Raw genomic sequence first — 22,044 nt, 5'->3', positions numbered from 1 at the left:
CATTATATCACCAAAATACAATAGTCTCAATTTAGTCATTTTAGCCTCTAGGGGCAGTTCAGGCTTGATTTGATCTGAAACCCACTGTGTGATGAAGTTGTTCTGTAACTGTATCAGAAAAAGTCACACTAGCCTGAGAGGTCTTTGATCTCCGGATGGAGGAGTCAAAAGGCTGTAACCAAATGAAGCCCTATAAATCAGAGGCTAGATTGCCTCATGGCAGGAACATAGTTTTCCTGGGAAGTAAGGAACAAAGACTTGGGAGATTCTAATCACAAGCTGAGCTCTTGTGTGCATCTCGGAGCTCAAGGGGGCTAAGACAAGTCTGAAGGAACGGTGCCATTCAGCTGAGAAAATACCTGTATTGAATGTTTTATTATTTTCTGTTTTTATTTTCAATTAAATCATTGAGAACTCAGCTGGTTTCAGAGTATTTGGGGAAAAAAGGACCCAGATTTTGTAGAAACAAGTGTGGATCTCCGAGGTTTGGTTTCGTGGTACACTGATTTTTTTTTGTTTTTTTGTTTTGGTGTGGTTTTATAGTGGGATAATATTCAGGATCTTCTTGGGCACCCAGTGGAGAAGCCAGTGGTACTTCACAGGTAAAGATTCGTTCTGTTTCATCACTTATATAAGAACTGTTTGGGTTTTTAAAAGTGAACATCGTTGACTGCCTTATACCGAATCAGCCACGTTACATACAGCCAAAAGAGAGCGGGGTTATGAAAACCCACAAACAACAAAAATAAATGTAGTAGGCACTTTCTTGTACTGCTGGACATTGTATATAGAGTACTCTATAGAGTATTGCTGTTTCACAGTGTGGTAACCTTGCGGTTATTACTTTTGGTTGTTTTGTTGTTCATGCGGAATCAGATAATTGGTTCATCGAGATCAGTGGAGAGAAGTACATTACATCATCAGTGGTGGTGGACCTGTAGAAAGTGAAGCAGTACTGGCAGCAAATTCACAGAGAAATGTTACAAATATGCAAAAAAAATGGAGATGAAACCAGAAAGGTATCTATTGGGAATAATAGATAAACAGAACAATAGAAGGTATGAGAAATTGTTTGGGCAAGAAGTTGGAAATTACTGACTATACCAGCTATACAAGAATGGCAAACTAATTGCACCACCTTTCTACCCATTGGGAACCCAAAACAGCTGACATTGTTTTATCCGCACAAGAACCCTATGAGTAGGTTACGGTTGAATGTGTGTGACTGGCCTAAGGTCACTCATAAGCTTCTATGCCAAAGTGGGGATTTCAACCTGAATCTCCTGTGTACTAGTTCAACTCTTTAGCCTCTACGCCACCATATTGTTTAACTAGGGTTACAGAATACAAGCGTATATGGTAGTAGGGTGTATATGCTGAAAGACTGAATTGGGATCCAGTGAAGTAAGAACTGTGGTCGTTCATGCTGATGCTACTTCCAGGTTTATTACCCAAACTGATTGTCCATCTCATCATTTGAGGTTTCAGACTTTTTTCGTGTTCTTTCAGGTCATCCTCTCCAAACAACACAAACCCATTTGGATCAACATTTTGTTTTGGACTGCAACGGATGATATTTGAGGTTAGGAAAAAAACGTTTTAAGTTTTTGGCCAGAAGAAGTGACAGAGCAGAACTCGTACTTCTCAGAATGCTGGGGGTGGGGGTGTCAGTTCTTTCAAAAATTGGGCATTGGAAGTGAGGAGGGCTGAGATGCATACGGGTCATTTCACTACTTTGTTGTCTTTAGACACTCTGCGCTGGCACCAGCTGTGCTTATCCCACATTGGTAAAAAGAGCCATCAAATTGCAGCTGACTGATGGCTACCCAGTAGGGTGTTCAAGATAAGAGGTATTCTGAGGGGGTCTGCCATTGCTTTTCTCTGTGTGGTGACCTCGGATTTCTTGGGTGGTCTCCTACCAGGGCCAGCTTTGCTTAGCTTTCAAGATCTGATAAGATTAGGCTAGCTTGGATCCCCAAGTCAGGGTATTTATTCCACATTACTCAGGGCTTAAGTTTCAAATAGTACAGTGGGCAGGTGGAGATACTGGTTATGTGCTGGATATAATCAGATGGCTGATTTGCATCACATGATACATGCTGATTGCAAACATGCTGCACTAGATAACGGCCCCCCAATCCATTACAGTAACATTAAATGTTTAATGACTAAATAATCCAATTAAAAGGAGGAACATATGTTGAGGATTAAAAGAAGAAAGTAGATATGGTCTGAGTGTCATCTGGGATACGAGTCACTTAGGTGCCATTCAAGACCAATTGATGCTGCTCCTTGCATTTTTTATTCGCCTGATTTATTTTGACTTCTGTATTTCTTTTTGCGCAGGTGATGCAGAATAACCACATAGCGTCTGTTACTCTATATGGCCCAGCGAGACCCAGCAGCCAGCTGAAAACGTCCGATCTTCCCCAGTGAGCTATGTCGATTAATCAAAATGCTGCAAGATTAGTACAGCGTGCCTTGATCTGCTGCCACTAATAATATAAAAAAGCACGGTATGATGGATTTGTTTTCATTTTTTTAACGTTTAAAACTGCCTCTCGCCACTCGTGCGTGGGGCAGGACGAAGAATTCTTTTGACCGTTCATCAGAGGGCACGGAACTCGTGTTGGAAGTGAGCCGTTGATCCCTGTTGCCGTCGGTCTTTCTTCCTCTTGGTTATCTTCATCCTTTTGTGGCATAGATATAAATAGACTGGTCTGTCTTTCCTGAGCTGGAAGAAGGAGGAGTTTAAAGAAAGTGCACACAAAGGACTGCACAAATTAGAAGCACAAACTTTCTGAGCCTTGGAGCATCTGGAAGCAGGTATTGGATATATATATATATATATATTAGTCTATGTTTTTGTGTTAACTGTACCGTTGTGGTGGAACTGCTTTTACAAGACAACAAATTGGGATGTGTGTATATATATATACCCAAGCAGAAATATATCTATTTCTGTGTTTTATGACATCGTACCAAATGTGACAAGTATGTATATACGTGTCCCATGATTTCAGGCACCGTGTTTCTTTTATATACTGTCGAAAAAAAAGCACGAAGCAGCATGTGCATAAAAAACTCGGTTGTAACAAATCTTTTTTTGCACTACATACACTTTAAATTACTTGATAAGACGTTTTAATCTTCATTGAGGAGCATCTGTGTACTGGGTATGAAGAGGGGGGTGCAACGGTTTATTTAATTGTTTGCCACACACAGTGCTTATTTATACCGTGGGGTAGAATAATCCTACATTTTCTGCACTAATGGTTACTTGACATGCTGAAGCAACATTTTTATTTTCCTGGTTAACTGATTTGTGTTTTTTAAAGAAATATGTACAGTTTCCAGAAGGACAACAGAAGTCAAGTAAATTATTCCTATTCTTTCTTTCTTTTTGTGGTTTTGATAGCATTTTTCTTTTCAAGGAAGAAAAGAGTATTCAATCCTGTTAGAGCAAAAACAGTTATCTTGTCTTATAACTATATGCAGCATTATCAGATCAGAATTTTGTAATTCTTTATCCTGTAGTTGAAGAAATAGGTGAGTGGCGGCCTCTGAGAACATCCTCCCACCCGAGTCTCATTGAAATGACTGGATGTTGCACAGCCTTATTGCAAGACTTGTGTTCTGCGGGGTAAAGGGGGGGCTTCCTTTGAACCCAGTCCTGGCAGATCATGCCCTTGGTAATTATATAGCACAGTGGGTCGGGGAGTACCCTGCCCCCCAATGTCTTTGGATATCTTTATTTAATGCCAAGATGTTAGCCAAAGAGATCCTTTAATCAAGTTTCCTTATTGCTGTCCGCATATAGTGACACTGCGCCCCCCGCCCCGACCTGTCACTCCCTGTCCCCCCCTTCCCACAAACAGGTTGCAGCCGCTTCCAATTAAAAGAGATGCTTCTCCCAGTCATTATCCCTGTTAGGAGGTGACTGGGCTTCATGGGTCTCTTGCCAGTCTTATTGTGGGGAAAGTTAGCTCGTCTATCATCTTTGAAATCTTAACCCTTTTTGAAACAACGGAGAGAAAGAGAAATGTATAATTTTATCCCATTTTTAATATTTTTGGTGTAGCAACTTGTGATATGTATTATAGACAATTTTTGTGAGTTTTACAAATGTGTGTACAGATTTTGTAAATACAAACATTTTTTGTAATTTTAACTCCATGTACAGTGTAATTCTGTATAGTTTATCAACAAGTGATGGATAGGAAGATTTTAGAAAGTTGAACTAAACGTTTTTGAATCCTGGACCAGTAGCAGGGATAAATGTAGTGTGTGTGTGTGAGTGTGTGTGTGTGTATGTGTATTTTGTGAGCGTGTGAGGTCTTCTTTGGCCCTTCCATCTTCACGTGTACTGTGACATTCTATACTGCTTTACTTAAAAAAATAAAATAAAGGAAGCCCCACTGAGAATCTAATGGATAAAGGAAAAAAGTTTACCTTTATTTCTAGATGTTATTCTTTTTATTCACAATGTGCTTTTCCCCTATGATCATTGCTTGCTGAGAATTCTCTCACCTCCCTTTTCTCTTTATGCTTTCTAACAAGAATTCTTTTTTTTTCATAGCCATTCTGTAAATTCTGTGAAATAATTAGCATGTACATTGAAAGGACAAATAAAAGGAGACTCGGTTACTGTGTTGTTTAAATACAGTTGCTGGAGTTATGTATTTTGCAATGAATGTGGCATCTGTTCTTTGTTTCTTACAGCTGGCTGAAGCTGCCAACTGAGTATGCAAGCACTAGCAGTTCTGCAGGGCCTCAGAGAAAGTGAAACCTGGGATAAGCAACATGCCTGGGGTCAGAGAGGAGTGGGAAGGAGTCATTAGACTGCCCAGTTTATGACCCAAGGACCCAAACAGTGTATTGGGGACTCAGAATGTTACCTGCTCACCTGAAAGGGTGAAAATGGGCTTGCCTAGCAACCAGCAGACTGGGATGTGTGGCTTGGAAGGACCATGGCTTAGCTAGCATGCAGAAGATGCCAGGTTCAACCCCTGGTATTTTCAGTTTAAAAAGGATCCAGTAGCAAATGGTATGAAAGATCTCTGGAACCCAGAGAGTCAGGGCCAGTCTGTATAGGCAGTACTTACCCTGACAAATCACTGCTGTGTTTCAGTATAAGAAGAGAAGAAGAGTTTGGATTTATATCCCCCCTTTCTCTCCTGTAGGAGACTCAAAGGGGCTTACAATCTCCTTGCCCTTCCCCCCTCACAACAAACACCCTGTGAGGTAGGTGGGGCTGAGAGAGCTCCGAGAAGCTGTGACTAGCCCAAGGTCACCCAGCTGGCCCGTGTGGGAGTGTACAGGTTAATCTGAATTCCCCAGATAAGCCTCCACAGCTCAAGCGGCAGAGCTGGGAATCAAACCCAGTTCCTCCAGATCAGAGTGCACCTGCTCTTAGTCACTGCTCTTAGCCACTACGCCACTGCTGCTCCTGGGGCAACTTTATGTGTGTTCAAATGTCCTGCCGTGTCTAGTCTTCAACAGAGCACCTCCTATGCAAACAGGTTTTGTCTGAGACCTTGGAGAGTTGCTACCAGTTGGAGCAGATCAGACTGACCTGGATAGAACAGCCATCTGACTTGATGAAAGGCAATTGCTATTTAAAGGCCCTTTGGCTTGGTAGAAGAGCCAGAAGGTCCCAGGTTCAATCACCAGCATCTCCAGTTAAAAAAAAAAGGATACCAGGTAGCAGGTGATGAGAAAGACCTCTAAATGAGGCTCTAGAAAGCTGCTGCCTGCCTGACAAGACAGTACGGACTTTGATGGACCAAGGCACTGATTCAGTATAAACAGCAGCAAAAAGGGTTGTGGAAAACAATACAGAGAATACAAAGAACTAACTGTAACCTGGCGTCATAGAAAAACGTGGACCACATATGTGCAAAATAAATATTTATTCTCATGTAACAAGAGAATGCGTCCTTATTCAAAATGCAAGCTTCATAGCAGAATAATATATGGCTAATTATATTGCAGATCAATTGCATAACAAGCATCAATAGTCTCTGTAACGTGGCGTTGTACAAAGTGATGTGTGCCGCATTATATAGAGACGGATGTATTGAATACCTCCTTATGTTCCGCTGATGCAGTTTAAGGCAGCTTAATGCATTCATTTTGAATTTCCAGGTGAACAGGACCGCATTAGAGCAAGCAGGGCTGGATGTACATCTGTCAGCTTTGGGGTGGGGAGGGGAGCAGTTATTGTACCACTCTTATTGTACCAGGTGTTTTATTTACTAGTTGCTTCAGAGATGAAATGCGAGCTGTCAGGATGAGATTGTATCTACTCCAGGACCATCAAGCTGTCTGGCAGATGGACGAAGATAAGACTGGGCTTGAGGATCTGTCTGCCACCAAGATCTGCCTTCCTTTTGCATGAAGAAGAGGAGTTTGGAGTTGTGCCCTGCCTTTCTCTCCTGCAAGGAGTCTCAAAATGGCTCACAATCTCCTTCCCTTCCTCTCCCCGCAACAGACATCTTATAAGGTAGGTGGGGCTGAGAGAGTTCTTGAGAGAAGTGTGATTGGCCCAAGGTCACCCAGCAGGCTTCGTGCGTAGGAGCAGGGAAACAAATCCAGTTCACCAGATAAGAGGCCACCCACTCATGTGGAGAAGTGGGGAATCAAACCCAGTTCTCCTGATTAGAGCCCATCCCCTCTTAACCACTTCACCACGCTGTACATGCACACTATAACATCACTCTTCCATCAAATCGTTTGCTTACTCAGGCTGCCTTGGAGCAAATGCAAGCCATCTCTGCTGCACTGTGTTTGAGGGCTAGCGAGGAAAAGACCTGGGAATTAAGGCAAGGGATTGAAGTTCATAATAAGTGGTTCTTGAATGCCAGAAGGTCCCAGGTTCAATCCACAGCATGTCCAGGTCAAGAATCAGGTATACAAACGTTCAGAGAGGCCTTTCTCAGCCTTTGCCTGAACAGCTGCTGCCCATCAACCAGGGAGTACTGAATTTCCTAAATCAGAAATGACTGCAGTCGATGTTGTGGCCAAGCTTCTGCTATAAATGCGCTTTGCTGAAATGCTCACATCTGGGTGGGTTTTTTCTGCCACCAGGGGGCAGACCCCTTCAATGCTTAGACTCCTCCGCTGCTAAATTATGCTATGCCTCTTGTCATTCAGGCCCCTCTTTGTTTTCCTGATGGTGTTCAGCTATACTAATGGAAAAAGCTTAGCCGGTGTTCCTGCTCTTCAGGATTCATCTACTGTTGCACCCATCAGCTGCTTATGACCATTGCAGTATCTGGATATTTATTCATTTGTCTCTTTGCTCGACATCTTTTCTTGGATGGATTCAGTGGGTTGCCAATTGTATGTGTAGTGAGTGTCAGATTAGATTTGGCAGTTCCTAGCTAGGGGTGGCTAACCTATGTTTATGGACTACAATTCCCATCAGCCCCTGCCAGCATGGCCAATTGCTCAGAAGTTTAGGGAAGCTTGTTTGAATTAATTAACTGGAGAAGTCCCAACACTTGACACCTCAGGGTTGGGAGGAACCAGAGGCATAGCTCCAAGGTAGCAGAGGGGTGCGTGATGGACCGGGCGTGCACCCCTGTGGAGGTGTGGCAGGGGCATTCCGGGGCGGGATGGGGGGGTGGAGGAAACACCAGTGCACCGGGCGCTTTCCCCCCTTGCTACGCCTCTGGGAGGAACTTGGAGATTTGGGGGTGGAGCCAGGGGACTGTGGGGTTTGGGGAGAGGAGGGACCTCAGTGGGGAGAAATGCTATGAAGGCCACCCCCCAAAACAGCCATTTTCTCCACTGGAACTGTTGTCTGGAGATCAACTGTGATTCCAGGAGATCTCCAAGCCCCATTTTGAGGCAGGCAAACCTATGCAGTCAAAGCACCCGGCACTCAAAAGTGCTTTCTTCAGCGAGGCTGCCTGTCCGTCTAAGAAACAGAGAGCAAAAAACCTACAGAGGAACCCAAAAGCTTAGTTTGCACCTTTTGGAAGGCTAATGAAAAACCTGAAGGCTTCTAAGAACAGTGGTTAAAGAGTGTGTTTAATTTAGCATGGAACTTTTTAGGGCAACTGGGGGAGCCCCACGCGTCCTGTTTGCGCCGTAAAGCAGAAGCCGGTCTCGTTAAATGAGCACGGCTGGTTTGGCTGATGCAGATGGGATCTCCGGGGCCTCGTTTGCCAATTTTCTCACTCCCATTCTATTGTGGTGTCGGCTGACGTGACTTGCAGGGCATTCCTACCCAACCTCTATTCCTTCTGGTTCCCTGAGAAACCAGTGTGAAGAAGTGATTGGAATATTGGGCTAGGACGTGGGTTCAAATCCCCATGGAGGCATGAGGATCACTCAGTGGCCTTTAGCCAGACACTTGCTGTGTTAAAATGAAGGAGGCGAGACCATTGTGCTGCGCTCTTTATGGAAGGGTAGGGATGGAAATGTGATTGGTTGCCAGGGCTTTGGTTCATGGACTACAATTGGTTCATGAACTACAATTCCCATCAGCCCCTGCTGGCATGGCCAATTGGCCATGCCAGCAGGGGCTGATGGGAATTGTAGTTCATGAACATCTGAAGCGTCAAAGTTGGACACTTCTGGGCTAGATGAAGTATGTCTTCTTTGCCTTGTTACTGTTTATGTAGTACCACCAACATGCATGATGTTTCACTGAGCACAACAAGACTGCCGCTAATTTGACAAGGTTATGAAAATGGGGGAGGCAAGGAATGAAGAGACACATCAAATGCAGAAACAAGATTTTTTAAAAATCACAGCAGTGTTTTTAAACCCAGTAGTTGGGACCGTCCTCAATGTTACAAAGGTACCATTATCATATAAACCAGCTCTTATTGCCTAGTCTTGTGTCCGATGTGACAGTGAATGATAGAAACACTCTTTTTGTAATTAGAGTTTTTCCCTTTGATGAATTGCTCACTCATGCAAGTCATCACTTGAGGTTGCATCAAGTGATGATTGACCACGCATTCATATGAACCTGTCCTTTAGACGGGGTAACCTTTGGCATGTCGTTTGGGTCTGATTTGCCATTGGAAAGCCTTTCTGACATGCTTCTTCTGGGTGCAAGAGAGCCGTGGATTGTGGAGCAGGTTCCACATGAGCCAGATTTCAGCCACCTTCAGGCTGTGGACTACCATGAGGTCTTTGTAAAAACAGGGATCGAAAGTCTGCAAGTGAGGGGCAGCAGAAGGTTTGGTTATTCCAAAAGTCTTGAATCCTTCATGCATAATGGGCTTGAGGTTGATCCTTTGCAAACACATGCCCAAGAAGACATCATCGATGGGGAACAGCTCCACCTCCTCACAGGCCTGGGAGAGTTTCTTCATGGTACTGCTGGACAGTACAAACCCGCCACCCCCTGCATAGGCTGGATACATGGCTAGCCCGTACATAGATTCCGGAATGTAGTACTTGCTCTTTCGCACTCGGATAGGGTGTGCGTTGTAGATGATATCGCCAACAAAAAGATCCTCAGAGGGATCTCGTTTCTCGAGGAAGTTAATTATATTTTCTACGTTAACGAAAACATCGGCGTCGCCTTTGAATATGAACTTGGCGTTGGAACAAAACTTTTCCGCCCAGTTTAAGAAATGGATCTCTTTTAAAGTCAGGTTGAAAAAAGTATCCTGGAAGCCCCACAGCAAGACGTCGCGATACATCTGGCTCTCTTGACGGACAAGGGTCTCCCACGTCGGCAGTGATGTCTTGTTCTTTGGGATTCCCAGGAGAAAAACCCTTTGCACCTGCATGCCATTGACGGGCCCTTCTCTCCCCCAAGTTTTCCGTACAACCTCGCGGCGGTCAAAGTCCTCCACCAGTGATTTGATGGCAATGAGCAAGAAGGGGCCACCTGGGTTTGTCCTGCACTTCTTTGGTTGATTAACAAGAAGTTCAAACTTCCGATTGTCTTTGTCCTGAAGGTAATGCTTAAAATCAAAAGCAGAATGAGTCAAGGTTGCCATCATGGTCACTGAGGTCTCTTGGATTTCCACACTGGCACGTTTCACTTCTGAAATACTTCTAGACTTTGCTGCTGTCGCTTCTGTATTTAGCCGTTTCTGGAGGACTGCAGGAACATGGAAGATCCGGGAAGTTGCTGCTGGCTTCTTCCGGCTGTTCATCTTTTCTTCTCTGATGGAAGTGTGGCCCAGCTGGGAATAGATCATGGTGCAAAGAGCTACCACCAGGAACAGTGTGCAGATGGCATCACCTTTGAGTTGAATTCTCATTGTTTCCACAGATCTCTAAGAAACGTCAAAGTTTGCATTAAAGAAACTATCTGCCGGCCCCTTCCATCTGCAAATAAGCAAATAAAGAGATCAAGACAGTATGCATAACTTCACTTGCAAAGTTAATAAATGGCTATCCAATTTTACCTGCTTGGTTGGACGAAGGTGGATGAAAACAGCAGTAAACTTGCTCTATTGTTATTCATATCTGTACTCTGCATATTCACTTGTTCAACAAACAAAAAACACGCCACTGACAGAGTTTCAGCTAAGTAGCCATGCTGATCAGCAGAAGAGAAAGATTCTAGTTTAGCAGTGTCTCAAAAACCAACAAGATTTCCAGGGTGTAGGTGTTTGAGAGTCAAGTCTCCCTTTGTGAAATACCATTGTCAGGATTGCAAAGAAGAATATGGGATTTATCTTAACACATGAAATCACATATTTTCATTTCCTGCCCTTCCAGTGCCCTATAATCTTTCGCCACAGTTATTTTGCTCATCTAAATTGTCTTAGTAACACCTTCGTTGGATACTCAGCATTCATATGGCTGGTTTGCTTTTCAAAGCTCTTCACATACATTATCATAATAATCTAGGACATTTGGAGTCAAGTCAAGTAACCTTTAATGGCATATCAAAAAAGTAACATACAATACAATAAAACTTAAAAATAAAATTGCTTTGTAAAGCTTTAGCCAGTGACATGTGGGAAATCTATCCCTTTCTTTTTAAAATCATGTCGTATCCTGTGTTTCTTCCAAAGAAACCAGGTGTATATATACGTGGTTTTTTCTCTTCCCCCAACAGTGGGGCACATTAGGCAAGGGAAGTGAAGTTGGCCCAAAGTCACTCCATTTCATAGTATTTCATAGGCTGTTTCCACACAGGCAGAATACAGTGTCCCAGGGATTCTAAAAACAGTGTCCCTGGGGAGGGGTTCGCACGGCCGCCGCTGCCACATCTGAGCGAGGTTTTTCGGAAACAGCTGCTTCCAACCAGGCGCCATTTCCCCCCATTTCCCGAACGCCTTACCGTCCCTCCGACACGTCACCTAGGCCAGGGGACATGCTCCCCCCGCCCTGCGACTCCAGAGCTGTTGCTTAGGGCAGGGGTGTGTGTCCCCTGGCCTGGGCGACGCACCGGAAGGTTGGAGGGATGGTAAGGCGTTTGGGGGGTGGCGCAGCCTCTGCGCAGGCTGCGCTGTCTTCCCCGCCCCTACCAGGGCCATTCGTGTGAACGGTCCCGGGGGGTGCGTCGGCGCCATATACGCCGACCCGCCCCCCAAGCGTGGCCATGTGGAAACGGCCGTAGTATTGTCCTCATATTGCATATGGCAGTGGTGGTGAACCTTTGGCACTCCAGATGTTATGGACTACAATTCCCATCAGCCCCTGCCAACATAGCCAATTGACAGGGGCTGGTGGGAATTGTAGTCCATAACATCTGGAGTGCCAAAGGTTTGCCACCACGGGCATATGAGGTCTGACCCTTTGGGAGTGGCTTGCCAAAGGTCACCAAAAGACTTTGTGGTTGAGATTTTTGTTACAGAGGGCAAGGGAATAGCTTTCCAAAAACTTCATCAATTGAAAGAACTACACACCTGGTTTAAATTTCTTCAATAGTCCTGATTTTATGTATGCTTGGTTTTGGGACCAGCCCTCTTCTGTGGGTGAAGCTCTCAGATTTCTGGCTAGGTATTCAAATCAAATAAATGTTCAGAAAACCAGTGGTTTCTTCATAACCTTCTATACAGTCCTACAAAAGCCCAGGTGTCTTTATGTATTTTGAAGTACATGGCCCTTTCCACACAAATCACTTAAATGTTTAGAAAAAATTTATAGTCCCCCTCCCTTTACCACAATCTGTGGCCACACTCATTCCCACAAAATGAGTCATGGCTGCCATTATGTATCCCCCCCCCTTTTTAGTTAGTTGAATGACTACTTTAAGGTTTCACAGTTTCATGCTGTGATTCTCTACAGCTTGTATAATTGATGCTTTGAAACCGCCCCCCCGCCCAATAAAGAAACTCACAGAAATGATGGCAATAAACAGATGTGGAAAAATGAAGAATGAGCTCAGAAAATGGCTCTGAGGAGAAAATTTGGGGACAGCAGAGAGGCAAGGAAAATAGGCTTGGTCAGTACCCTAGAAATTCAGTAAAATTCAGATTTGATTTGGGCATAAAATTAGCTGTATGCCTGAATAAGACAAATAACATATTCAGATATACCCGAAAAATTCAGGTCTGTCTGATTTTTTTGGTGTTTTTTCACGTTTTAGCTTGCAGGAAACACATTTTTAAAACTAGTGGCACCAAAATTTCAGAGTCTTATTTGAGGACTGTCCTGATGTTACCACCCAGGTTTGGTGAAGTTTGGTTCAGGGGGTCCATAACTTTGGGTACAAGAGGGTAGCCCCCATCTCCTGTTAGCTCCCATTGGAAACAATGGGGAATAGGGGCACCCTTTTGGGGGTCCATAACTTTGGGCCCCCTGAACCAAACTTCACCAAACTTGGTTGGTATTATCAGGACAATCTCCCAATGGGACCCTGAAATTATGGTGCCAATAGCTTTAAAATTACACCCCCTGCAGGCCAAAATGTGAAAAATCACCCAAAAAAGCCCGAATACCTTGCATTCGGATTCGTTCATATTCAGGCAGGACATATTCAGGCTTATTTTGGCCCGAATATGCCCAAATTCGACCAGATTTGGGCCGAATCCGGTATCTGTTGCACCTGAATCTCCAAGCCTAATGGAAAGTGCCTTAAAGAGAACACACAGCAAGTGAAACCATTTTGAAAACATTTCAACATAAATAATTTTGAAAACATTTCAACATAAATAATTGTTTTTAAAGGGGTTTCTAAGAAAACATTTTGAGACTAGAAATAAAACGTTTTCAGAATTAAAGGGGAGGGGGGAAGCAGTGCAGCACTCTCATTTTATTTCCTGCCTCAAACCATTTAAAAAGGTTTGTGTGGAAAGGGCCTATGAATTGTTGGTAGTAGAAATGCATAACCTGAATAAGAAGGGTTGTTTTAAAATCCAGAACATTTTCAATATTCTTTTACCACCACTGCAATCACCCATCCATCCTTGCTTAGAGGATTTTTGCCTATTCATTATCTGAGTAGTGCAGTTTGGAGAGGTTAGGCAGATTCTTATAGCTCAAGAGAAGAAAAATGAGTCTGTTTCCCAGGACTCCATGCCACCTGAAGAGGACTCCAAGGCTCCGTGCTGGTTAGACTCAGCACCGTTCAGGATGAGTTTCTTTCCTTGCAGATGTCTGTTTTTATTTTAGATGCTAATGACAGCCTTGGCTCCTTCTGTTCTGTTTAATTTTATAAGCACAGGCCTTGGATGAAACTGTAAACTATGGAAACCCACATTTTCCATGACTTACAGATTTAGCTTGCCAATATTTTGGAAGTTGGCCACCAACTTGATATACAAAAGCCAAAAAAATCCTGAAACTTTTAGGGATTGGGAAGGAGCCCAGAACCTCTTCTTGCTGTCTCATTTCTGGCAGAGGAAGACCATTGAAATACCACACAAAAGAAACGGAGCACAGCCAAAGTAGAGATTTTTTGCTCTAGGAAAGATCCGTTACATTGATGTTGATCTACATTCAAGGTTCGAAGTGGGGGTAACAACTTTATCTGGGTGCCAGATCTGGAAAAAATAAAGAGTCATGTGTGGACAGGCAAGCACAGGATCTCAGGGTTACTACAGGTTCCCTTTTGCATTTTGCTAGTACTACCCATAATAAAGGTGAAGATGGGCATTTTTTTTTAATTGGAGGGAAGCTCTTCAATATTTCAATCAAACAGCAAGATCACCTCAGTCTGCCACTCTGTGGCATTTTAAAAGTACTTAAAATTGTGGCATTGGCATTCATGAGTCACACCCATGGTTACTGCCATGGCTTGTTTGACCCATAAATAGAGCAATATCCATTTTTTGATTCAGTACCTTGTATATCTCTCATTAACTTTAGAAGAACAATAAATCTTCATTGGGCTTGATTCCAGCCCTGTTTACAAATCCAATGAACTGTTCTTGCAAAATAGCGAAAGCTTAGGCAAAAAGAATACAGGGTCAGTGTTTTATAACATTTAACAGTGTTAGGGTTTTTATGAACCTGAACAGTTTGCTCAGTGGTTCCCTTGACATTCAGTCAGTTGGTCCCCCAATTAAAGCTTTCAGCCCTAGCAGTGTTATTCTTATCTATGGAAACAGGAGGTGGTTTGTGCTCCCATAAAGGCTAAGTAACCAATTTATTCTAAAAGGTTTCTTGGGCCTTGAGCCCACTTTGTCAGGTGCGGTGAAGTGAATCCTCAGCCAGCCAGATCATGAAAGGTTGTCAGCGAGGATTCATTGCAGATCCTCTTCTTTTAGCAATTATCTGACAATGGCAAATGCTAAACCTGTTGGGAGTTCCTCTTTTGCTACCCTGCTGGGATTTATATCTTCCCACCGTTCTTCTGTTAAGTTGCACATTTATTCATAAAGATTTGACAGTGTCTTCTGGGAGTAATACAAGGCTTGTTTGGGCAGACAAGCATTTAGTGGTGGTTGTGAGAAGGTCTTCTCTATGATTAACCTTTAAAACATTGACAATGTTTCATTTGCCCCAAGATATGAGTGAACGAGAGATGAGACTTGAAAATCCAAATAAATGCATTAGGTTCTAACCAGAAGATCCATTCTGCTTATGAAAGTGGTTTTCCTCAGTGGGTGAAACCTTCACCTGAGGAGAGACACCAGTTGCCACAGGGAGGGTGGGAGGAGGCTCTTTCCACTAGAGAAAAGTGCCTCTTCTAGCAGAACTGACCCATGAGGGCCACCTTAATAGATTTACTAAGAATAACCATTGTCCATAGTGGTTAACTTGGGTCAGTTCACTCACATTCTGCAGGCAGATTCTCACAGCTGCTTTTCATGCCCCAGCTAGTATTTTTCCCCTATCCTGAATCCAGCCTTGCTTGGTAGGACACACTGAGTTGGATTCAACCAGCTTTTCAGCTGGTGAAAAAAGGCAAAATCTTTTATATATACAAAAGTCAGGTGGGAACAGGATGCTATAATAAAGAGCCAGTGTGGTGTAGTGGTTAAGAGTGGTAGACTCTCATCTGGAGAATTGGGTTTGATTCCCCACCCCTCCACATGAGCGGCAGACTCTAATCTGGTGTATGAGGTTTCTTTCCTCACTTCTGCACATGAAACCTGCTGGGTGACCTTGGGCTAGTCACAGTTCTCCCAGAACTCTCTCAGCCGCACCTACCTCGCAAGGTGCCTGTTGTGGGGAGAGGAAGGGAAGGTGATTATAAGCCACTTTGAGATTCCTTAAAGGTAGAGAAAAGCAGGATATGAAAGCCAACACTTTTTCTAAAAAAGGGAACTGGACAAGACTGACTGTGAAAGATGGCTGGGTCCAACTTGTGTGAATTGTCCATCTGAAGCACAAGCTTTGTCCACACCAGTGTGCCCATTCACACTGGGAACTCTCTAGTTTCAGCTTGTGGCAAAGCTGCTTGCCCCCAGGGTGGTCAAATCTGGCCCAAGAAGCTTCCAGAGCAAGAGTCCGGGGATCAATAGTGGAGCTCTGCCCCCTTGCTGAACAGTTCAGCCAAGTGACCAGAGGATTTCCATTGCCCTAATGCAAGTCATGAGCTTGGGCCATTCAGATACAATAATCTGTACTGTGACATTTAATGGTTTGCGATGCTGTATATAAGACAAAGTGCATGAGTGTGGGTGCATGCAAGGATTCCAAGGAAGGAGAGGGAATGGCCCAGGCTTTTCAGGACCTGTAAATAAATCACCATTCTTGTGCAAAACAAGGAAAAGAACCAACCTTGTATAGGGAGACCGAGAGTGTGCCAGCTGGGTTTGCAACAGGCACAACAACTTGCTAATTGACACGGAAAAACTCGAACGTTTTTAGTCCAGCCATAAAAAGATGCAGGAGAAGATAAAGCTGAAAATGAGGGCGAGCTTTCAATCGGGTTTGTAGCACACTCCCCATGCAAGAAGAAAGACTTCATACTTACATCCAGTGCGGTCATTTCAATACTGTATCCCTTTGGTAATGGTTGGCCGGATGGCTGCCAAGTAAGCACATCTGGATTCAGTTAGTTCTGGCATTCCTCCGCTTCTGAATGTATAGTCCAGGGAAGCCTTGCTGAGTTAAATAACGGCAGCTCCCCATTTCGTTTTAGCGAGCGTTCAGAAGAGGCAACTGTACAACTCTTCCGCGCACAGGATCACAGGCAAATATGGCTTATTTCTAGTGTCCGAAAACTTGCTGATGGGGGGGGGGAGGGGGCTGGAGGATTTTTTTTAAAAAAACCCTGTCTCTGTTAAGACAAGGAATTCAGCTGGCCTCCGAGTTCTAGTCACATGATCTGAGCAGATGTGCCACTCCAAGAGTTGGAAGAGTCAAGGCATACACGTGATACAGATGTTCAGCAGCACAAAAGGGGCTGGCTAAGAATGCATGTGCCCGGGAGGGTCATTTCCATGTGTGTGTACAGATGCAAAAAGAGAGAGAGATGTTGAAATTTGGAAGCAGCATCCATGGCTCCTCTTTTTAAAAGCACACATAAAATTAGCTGCTTGTAAAGCTCGAGAGGAATAGTGCTTTAACATTTAGGAAGACTTATAAAATAGTTAGCACTTCTAGTGGAACTCAAGGTTGATGATACACAGACACGTTTGCCTTCTTAAAAAAAATTATGTCCCCTTAAACCGGAAGATTAACATTAACTGAACAGGACAAAATAAATAAAAGGTGGAAACAATACATGAAGAACTATGCAGAAGAGATGAAAGGATGACAAATTTCTTCCAAGAAAAATATTTTGAAGACGAACTTACAATTTTAGAAAGTGAAGTGAAGTGAAAGCTGCACAGAGAGCAACTAGGTGAAACAAATCACCAGGATCAGACTGAGTATCATTAGAGCTATTCCAAGCCACAGAAATAGAGTCCATCAAAATCTTGACAAGAATATGGCAACAAATATGGAAAACAAAACAATTGCCCGAAGACTGGAAACAGTCAATTTACATTCCAATTCCCCAAAAAGGAGACATCAAAGGTTGCAGCAACTATCAGACCAATTTATTAATTTCTTATGTGAGTAAAGTGATTCTCAAAATCTTACAACAAAGACTTTTGCCATGCATGAACAGAGAAATGTCTAATGTTCAAGCTGGATTCAGAAAAGGAAGAGGCACCAGAGATCACTTTGCAAATTTAAGTTGGTTACTGGAGCACACAAGAATTTCCAAGAATATCAGCTTGTGTTTCATACGTTAGAACAAAGCACTTGGATGTGTGGCTCATGAAAAGCTATGGCTGATTTTAAAGGAGGTTGTTCAAGACTTTCTATTTCTTGGCTCCACTCTCAACCAAAAGGAAGTCTGCAACCAAAAAATCAGGAGGTAGAGATTAGGAATTGCAGCAATCAGGGGCTAGGAAAGATTCTTAAGCATGTTACTGCCAACAATGATCAAGTTAAGTCATGCCATAATATTTCCTAGTACTATATATGGCTGTGAAAGCTGGACAATGAAGAAAACTGACAGGAAGAAAGTAGATTTGTTTGAAACGTGGTCTTGGAAGAAAGTGTTACAGATACAATGTATCAAAAACCAAATAAACGGGTTCTAGATCAAATCAAGCCCAAACTGTCCCTTGAACCCAGAATCTCCCAAATCTTAGTCCAACACTAAGCACTGAGCTAGGCTGGCTTTCTATTGAAAGTTTTGGAATGAAGCGTGCATTTTGTAATGTAAATGAAAATTAACCTGTGCCCATGTGGATACTCTTTAAGGCCTGTAGGGGCCACCCTTTCCAGGCCAGGCTGGGGAGGAGGAGAGCACATCTGTGTAGGGTTGTCAAATTCCCCAGACCACCAGTGGGAGGTGGGGGTTAGGGCTGCCAGATCCAGTTTGGGAAACTCCTGAAGATTTGGGAATAGAGCCTGGGGTGGTCAGGGACCTCAGTGAGATATAACGCTATCAGGTCCACCCTCCAAAGCATCCATATTCTCCAGGCCATATGTGTCAAACTCGCGGCCCTCCAGATGTTATGGACTACAGTTCCCATCATCCCCTGCCAGCATGATGCTGGCAGGGGATGATGGGAACTGTAGTCCATAACATCTGGAGGGCTGCGAGTTTGACACCTGTGCTCCAGGGGAACCGATCATAGTCTGACGATGAGGGATCTATTCAAGGGATCCTCAGGTCCCACCCGGAGGCTGGCATCCCTACTTCTGTACGTGGTTTTTTCTTTTCATGGAGTTTTATTACTGTTGTTTCATATTTTCCCTCTTGTATTGTTTTCTCACTGTAAAACAACCACCCCCTCCACCCAGCTATTGTTCCCCTTGCTATGGAAAACGCAAGCAGGGCTGCCCTTCTGCAGAAAAATTAGGACAGCTGAACCGGTGAATCAGTCACCCTCTCTCCACTCCCCCCCACCTTCTGACCCGAACTCTGACAGCTGCCTCCGGTAAACAGAACCATCTGCAGAAAACAATTGCAGATGTGGAAGACGGGCCTTGAGGGAGGAGGCATTCAGTTTGTGCCACAGATCCAATCTTCAAAGGAAATGGTTTGCAGGGAAAAGTGGAAAGAAGCCCGGATCTCTAAATGTATTTTGTTTAAATCCTGGTCCCCCCACCCCCCTCATCATGAGTACCTGAAGCATCTTACATTGTCCACTCCCTCCTCCCATGTTGCCCTCACAGCTACATCCCTGTGCAGTGGTTCGGCTGAGAGAAAATGATTGACCTGGTCACCCAGCAAACTCCCATGGCAGAGCAAGGTTGCAAACCAGGACCTAATCCAACCCTCTGCACACTCAAGCCACCGTGGTGTCACCTGCATACCATAGAACAGATACTTTCCATTGCCCAATTGGGGGGTGAGATAAACTCTAGGCATGTCAATTGCACCGCTATATTGTTGAGGTATAGGTTGAAAAGCAGGGGAGCTGAAATGCACCCGTTTTACCCCTCTGAGAATGCAGCAGAGGTTCACTTGGTTCAGCAGTGCCCACTGGCTCATCCAGGGCTTCCTTTAACAACTTGGCAGCACTTTTAGGAAGAGAAAGTGGCGAACCTATACTGATCCTCATTGCCACTGAAGGGCTGAAGACACATGAGCCCACAGATGCTGGTAGAGTTGCTGCGGGTTGCAAGCGGCCTTTTAGGATAGCAGCCCACTGGGGAATTTCCTTGTCAGTCAAATGGCCAGCTTGCCTTGTTTCTGAGAGACCTTCAAGGGCTGGTGCCAGTCAGAAGGGACAGTACTGAACTAGGTGGACCAATCCTTTGACTCAGGGTAAAACTCAGGGTAAAACATTTTCCTATGGTCTAGAACAGGGGTCTGCAACCCGCGGCTCTGGAGCCGCATGCAGCTCTTTCAGCCTTATACTGCGGCTCCACATGGCCTGGAGGTCGGAGGTTAGTGTTGGCTGCTCTTGAGGGACACGTCCACACTACCCTCCAGCCCTCCAGAGCAGCACTGGAAGGAAAGGTGAGTGGAGGGGCCGAACCGGAGGCGGCTCCGTGCGTGAGGGTGCCGCTTTTCGCGTCCCCTCCACTCACCTCTCTTTCCAGTGCTGCTCTGGAGGGCTGGAAGGTAGTGTGGGCGTGTCCCTCAAGAGCAGCCGCCATCCCCCCTCTGCCATCCTCGCAGCTGCCATCCCCCCTCTGCCCCATGTAGCAGGCGGTTGCCTGCTCCGTCAAACAGAGGGGGTTTCCCTGCCCGGGGCCTCCGCCTCCCAGCCCTGGAAGGAAAGGTGAGTGGAAGAGCTGAACTGGAGGCGGCTCCGTGCAGAGCCACCTCTCTGGTTCGGTAGACCTTTGGGGCCGTGGAAAACGGGTCTAAGTGGCTCTTTGGGTGGTAAAGAACCCAACAAGATCGACACAGACTTCAGAGAATAATCAGAACTGCAGAAAAAACAATTGCTGCTAACCTGCCTTCCATTGAGGACCTGTATACTGCACGGGTCAAAAAAAGGGCTGTGAAAATATTTACTGACCCCTCGCATCCTGGACATAAACTGTTTCAACTCTTACCCTCTAAACGTCGCTACAGAGAAATTCATACCAAGACAACTAGACATAAGAACAGTTTTTTCCCGGATGCCATCGCTCTGTTAAACAAATAATTCCCTCGATAATGTCAGAGCTATTTATTATATGTTATTATATAATTACTGCACTACTTTTTTCATTATTCCTGTACCCATCCTCCCAATTATATGACTGTATATTCTTCTGTGCTGACATTTCATTTTATTTTATGATTTTTACATTTTATGTTTTATTACTATTGATTGTTTCCTGATTGCTTACTAGACCTATATGACAATCATTAGGGTGCTATATATGGAGATTCTTGACAAATGTATTTTCTTTTATGTACACTGAGAGCATATGCACCGGAGACAAATTCCTTGTGTGTCCAATCACACTTGGCCAATAAAGATTCTATTCTATTCTATTCTAAAGGTTGCAGACCCCTGGTCTAGAACTAGGTGTTTAGGTCCCCTTTTCTGCTTAATTATTTTGTCCACTTCTGCAGATGCCTTGGCTCAGCTATGCCAAAACATGCCACTAAGATAGCAACTCGGATCCCTTCCTTCTTCCCAAGGCCAGCCCAAGACAAAGACTGTTCCAAGCTTTTTAAGCTCAGCTAAAGTATTGAAAACAATCCACATCATGCAACAAAACTGCTCAGTTCCCAAGGGGTATTTCCAGATCGTACCAGCATTTGTTCCTTTTGAAATGCAAAGCAGCTTTATTTGATTTTTGCCTTATCTTGGCGCGCTGAAAAAGAACAGCATGTTTTGAACCTGGAAGTATAAAACAAAGATATCTCGAAGACTGCCAGTACATATGGCTAGAGAGAATTTTGTAATAACAAAGCGAAAGTCAAGGATCCAAGTTAGCAGTTAACAAGGAAATGCTGATGCTTTCCTTATCTGTTTGGGGCTTCCAAGCAAATGTTAAGTGTAACACTAAAGATGACAATGCACAGAAATTGTAAAAAAATGTGCCATGTGAAAGAGCCGCCGCCTCTAATTTCTTTTGCAAACCACTGGCTACTTCTCAGCAGCAGTGGCGTAGTGGTTAAGAGCAGGTGCATTCTAATCTGGAGGAACCGGGTTTGATTCCCGCTCTGCCGCCTGAGCTGTGGAGGCTTATGTGGGGAATTCAGATTAGCCTGTGAATTCCCACACACGCCAGCTGGGTGACCTTGGGCTAGTCACAGCTCTTCTGAGCTCTCTCAGCCCCATCTACCTCACAGGGTGTTTGTTGTCAGGGGGGAAGGGCAAGGAGATTGTAAGCCCCTTTGAGTTTCCTACAGGAGAGAAAGAGGGGATATAAATCCAAACTCTTCTCTTCTTCTTCATGTTAAAAAAATCAAAACATAAGCCTGCTTTCCCAAGCCAACTTTCTGTTCACACCCCTCCTCGTCCACTGTGGGAGTCTTCCTCTGTTGTGGACTACATCCATCTCAGGCCCCCTATCCAATGGTGGGCTGGGGAATTTCTGGAGATTTGGGTAGGGGTGTGGAATCTGGTGAGGGCCAGGTTTAGAGAAGGGCAGGATTTCAGCCAGAGTCCACCCTCCAAAGCAGCCATGTTCTCCAGGGACTCTGATCTCTGTAGTCTGGACATCAGTTCGAATTCCAGGAAATCTCCAGGCCCCACCAGGAGATTACTGCAATACTACATCAAACACTGTTCAACTCGCTGAAACGTCATGGATGAGCAT

At 44.3% G+C, this 22,044-nt stretch overlaps 2 protein-coding genes across 5 annotated transcripts in view; one reads left to right on the top strand and one right to left on the bottom strand.

Moving 5' to 3' along the window:
• Positions 1-4,690, top strand: part of PHAF1 (phagosome assembly factor 1) — a 49,194-nt gene extending 44,504 nt beyond the window's left edge. For both annotated transcript variants that reach the window (XM_048515838.1, XM_048515839.1), the window contains exons 15-17: positions 544-602; positions 1,510-1,582; positions 2,347-4,690. In XM_048515838.1, the coding sequence (XP_048371795.1) occupies positions 544-602; positions 1,510-1,582; positions 2,347-2,436 (222 nt within the window). In that variant the 3' untranslated portion in view covers positions 2,437-4,690. The remainder of the gene's footprint in view (positions 1-543; positions 603-1,509; positions 1,583-2,346) is intronic.
• Positions 4,691-8,735: 4,045 nt separating this feature from the next.
• On the bottom strand, positions 8,736-16,641 carry B3GNT9 (UDP-GlcNAc:betaGal beta-1,3-N-acetylglucosaminyltransferase 9). Of its 3 annotated transcripts, none has more exons than XM_048515273.1 (3): positions 16,298-16,641; positions 11,838-11,927; positions 8,736-10,305 (listed from the first exon to the last, which is right to left on the bottom strand). In XM_048515273.1, exon 3 carries the CDS (start codon positions 10,236-10,238, stop codon positions 8,994-8,996), a length of 1,245 nt encoding a protein of 414 aa, XP_048371230.1. In that variant the 5' UTR covers positions 10,239-10,305; positions 11,838-11,927; positions 16,298-16,641; the 3' UTR covers positions 8,736-8,993. The 3 variants fall into 3 exon arrangements, with proteins under 3 accessions (XP_048371230.1, XP_048371231.1, XP_048371229.1); XM_048515274.1 differs by lacking the exon at positions 16,298-16,641 and adding an exon at positions 13,648-13,986; XM_048515272.1 differs by lacking the exon at positions 11,838-11,927.
• Between the last annotated feature and the right edge of the window lie 5,403 nt (positions 16,642-22,044).

This window comes from Sphaerodactylus townsendi, linkage group LG14 (assembly GCF_021028975.2).
Source record: "Sphaerodactylus townsendi isolate TG3544 linkage group LG14, MPM_Stown_v2.3, whole genome shotgun sequence".
In the NCBI taxonomy this organism is placed as follows: Eukaryota; Metazoa; Chordata; class Lepidosauria; order Squamata; family Sphaerodactylidae; genus Sphaerodactylus; species Sphaerodactylus townsendi.
This window is presented reverse-complemented; position numbering and strand designations above follow the sequence as displayed.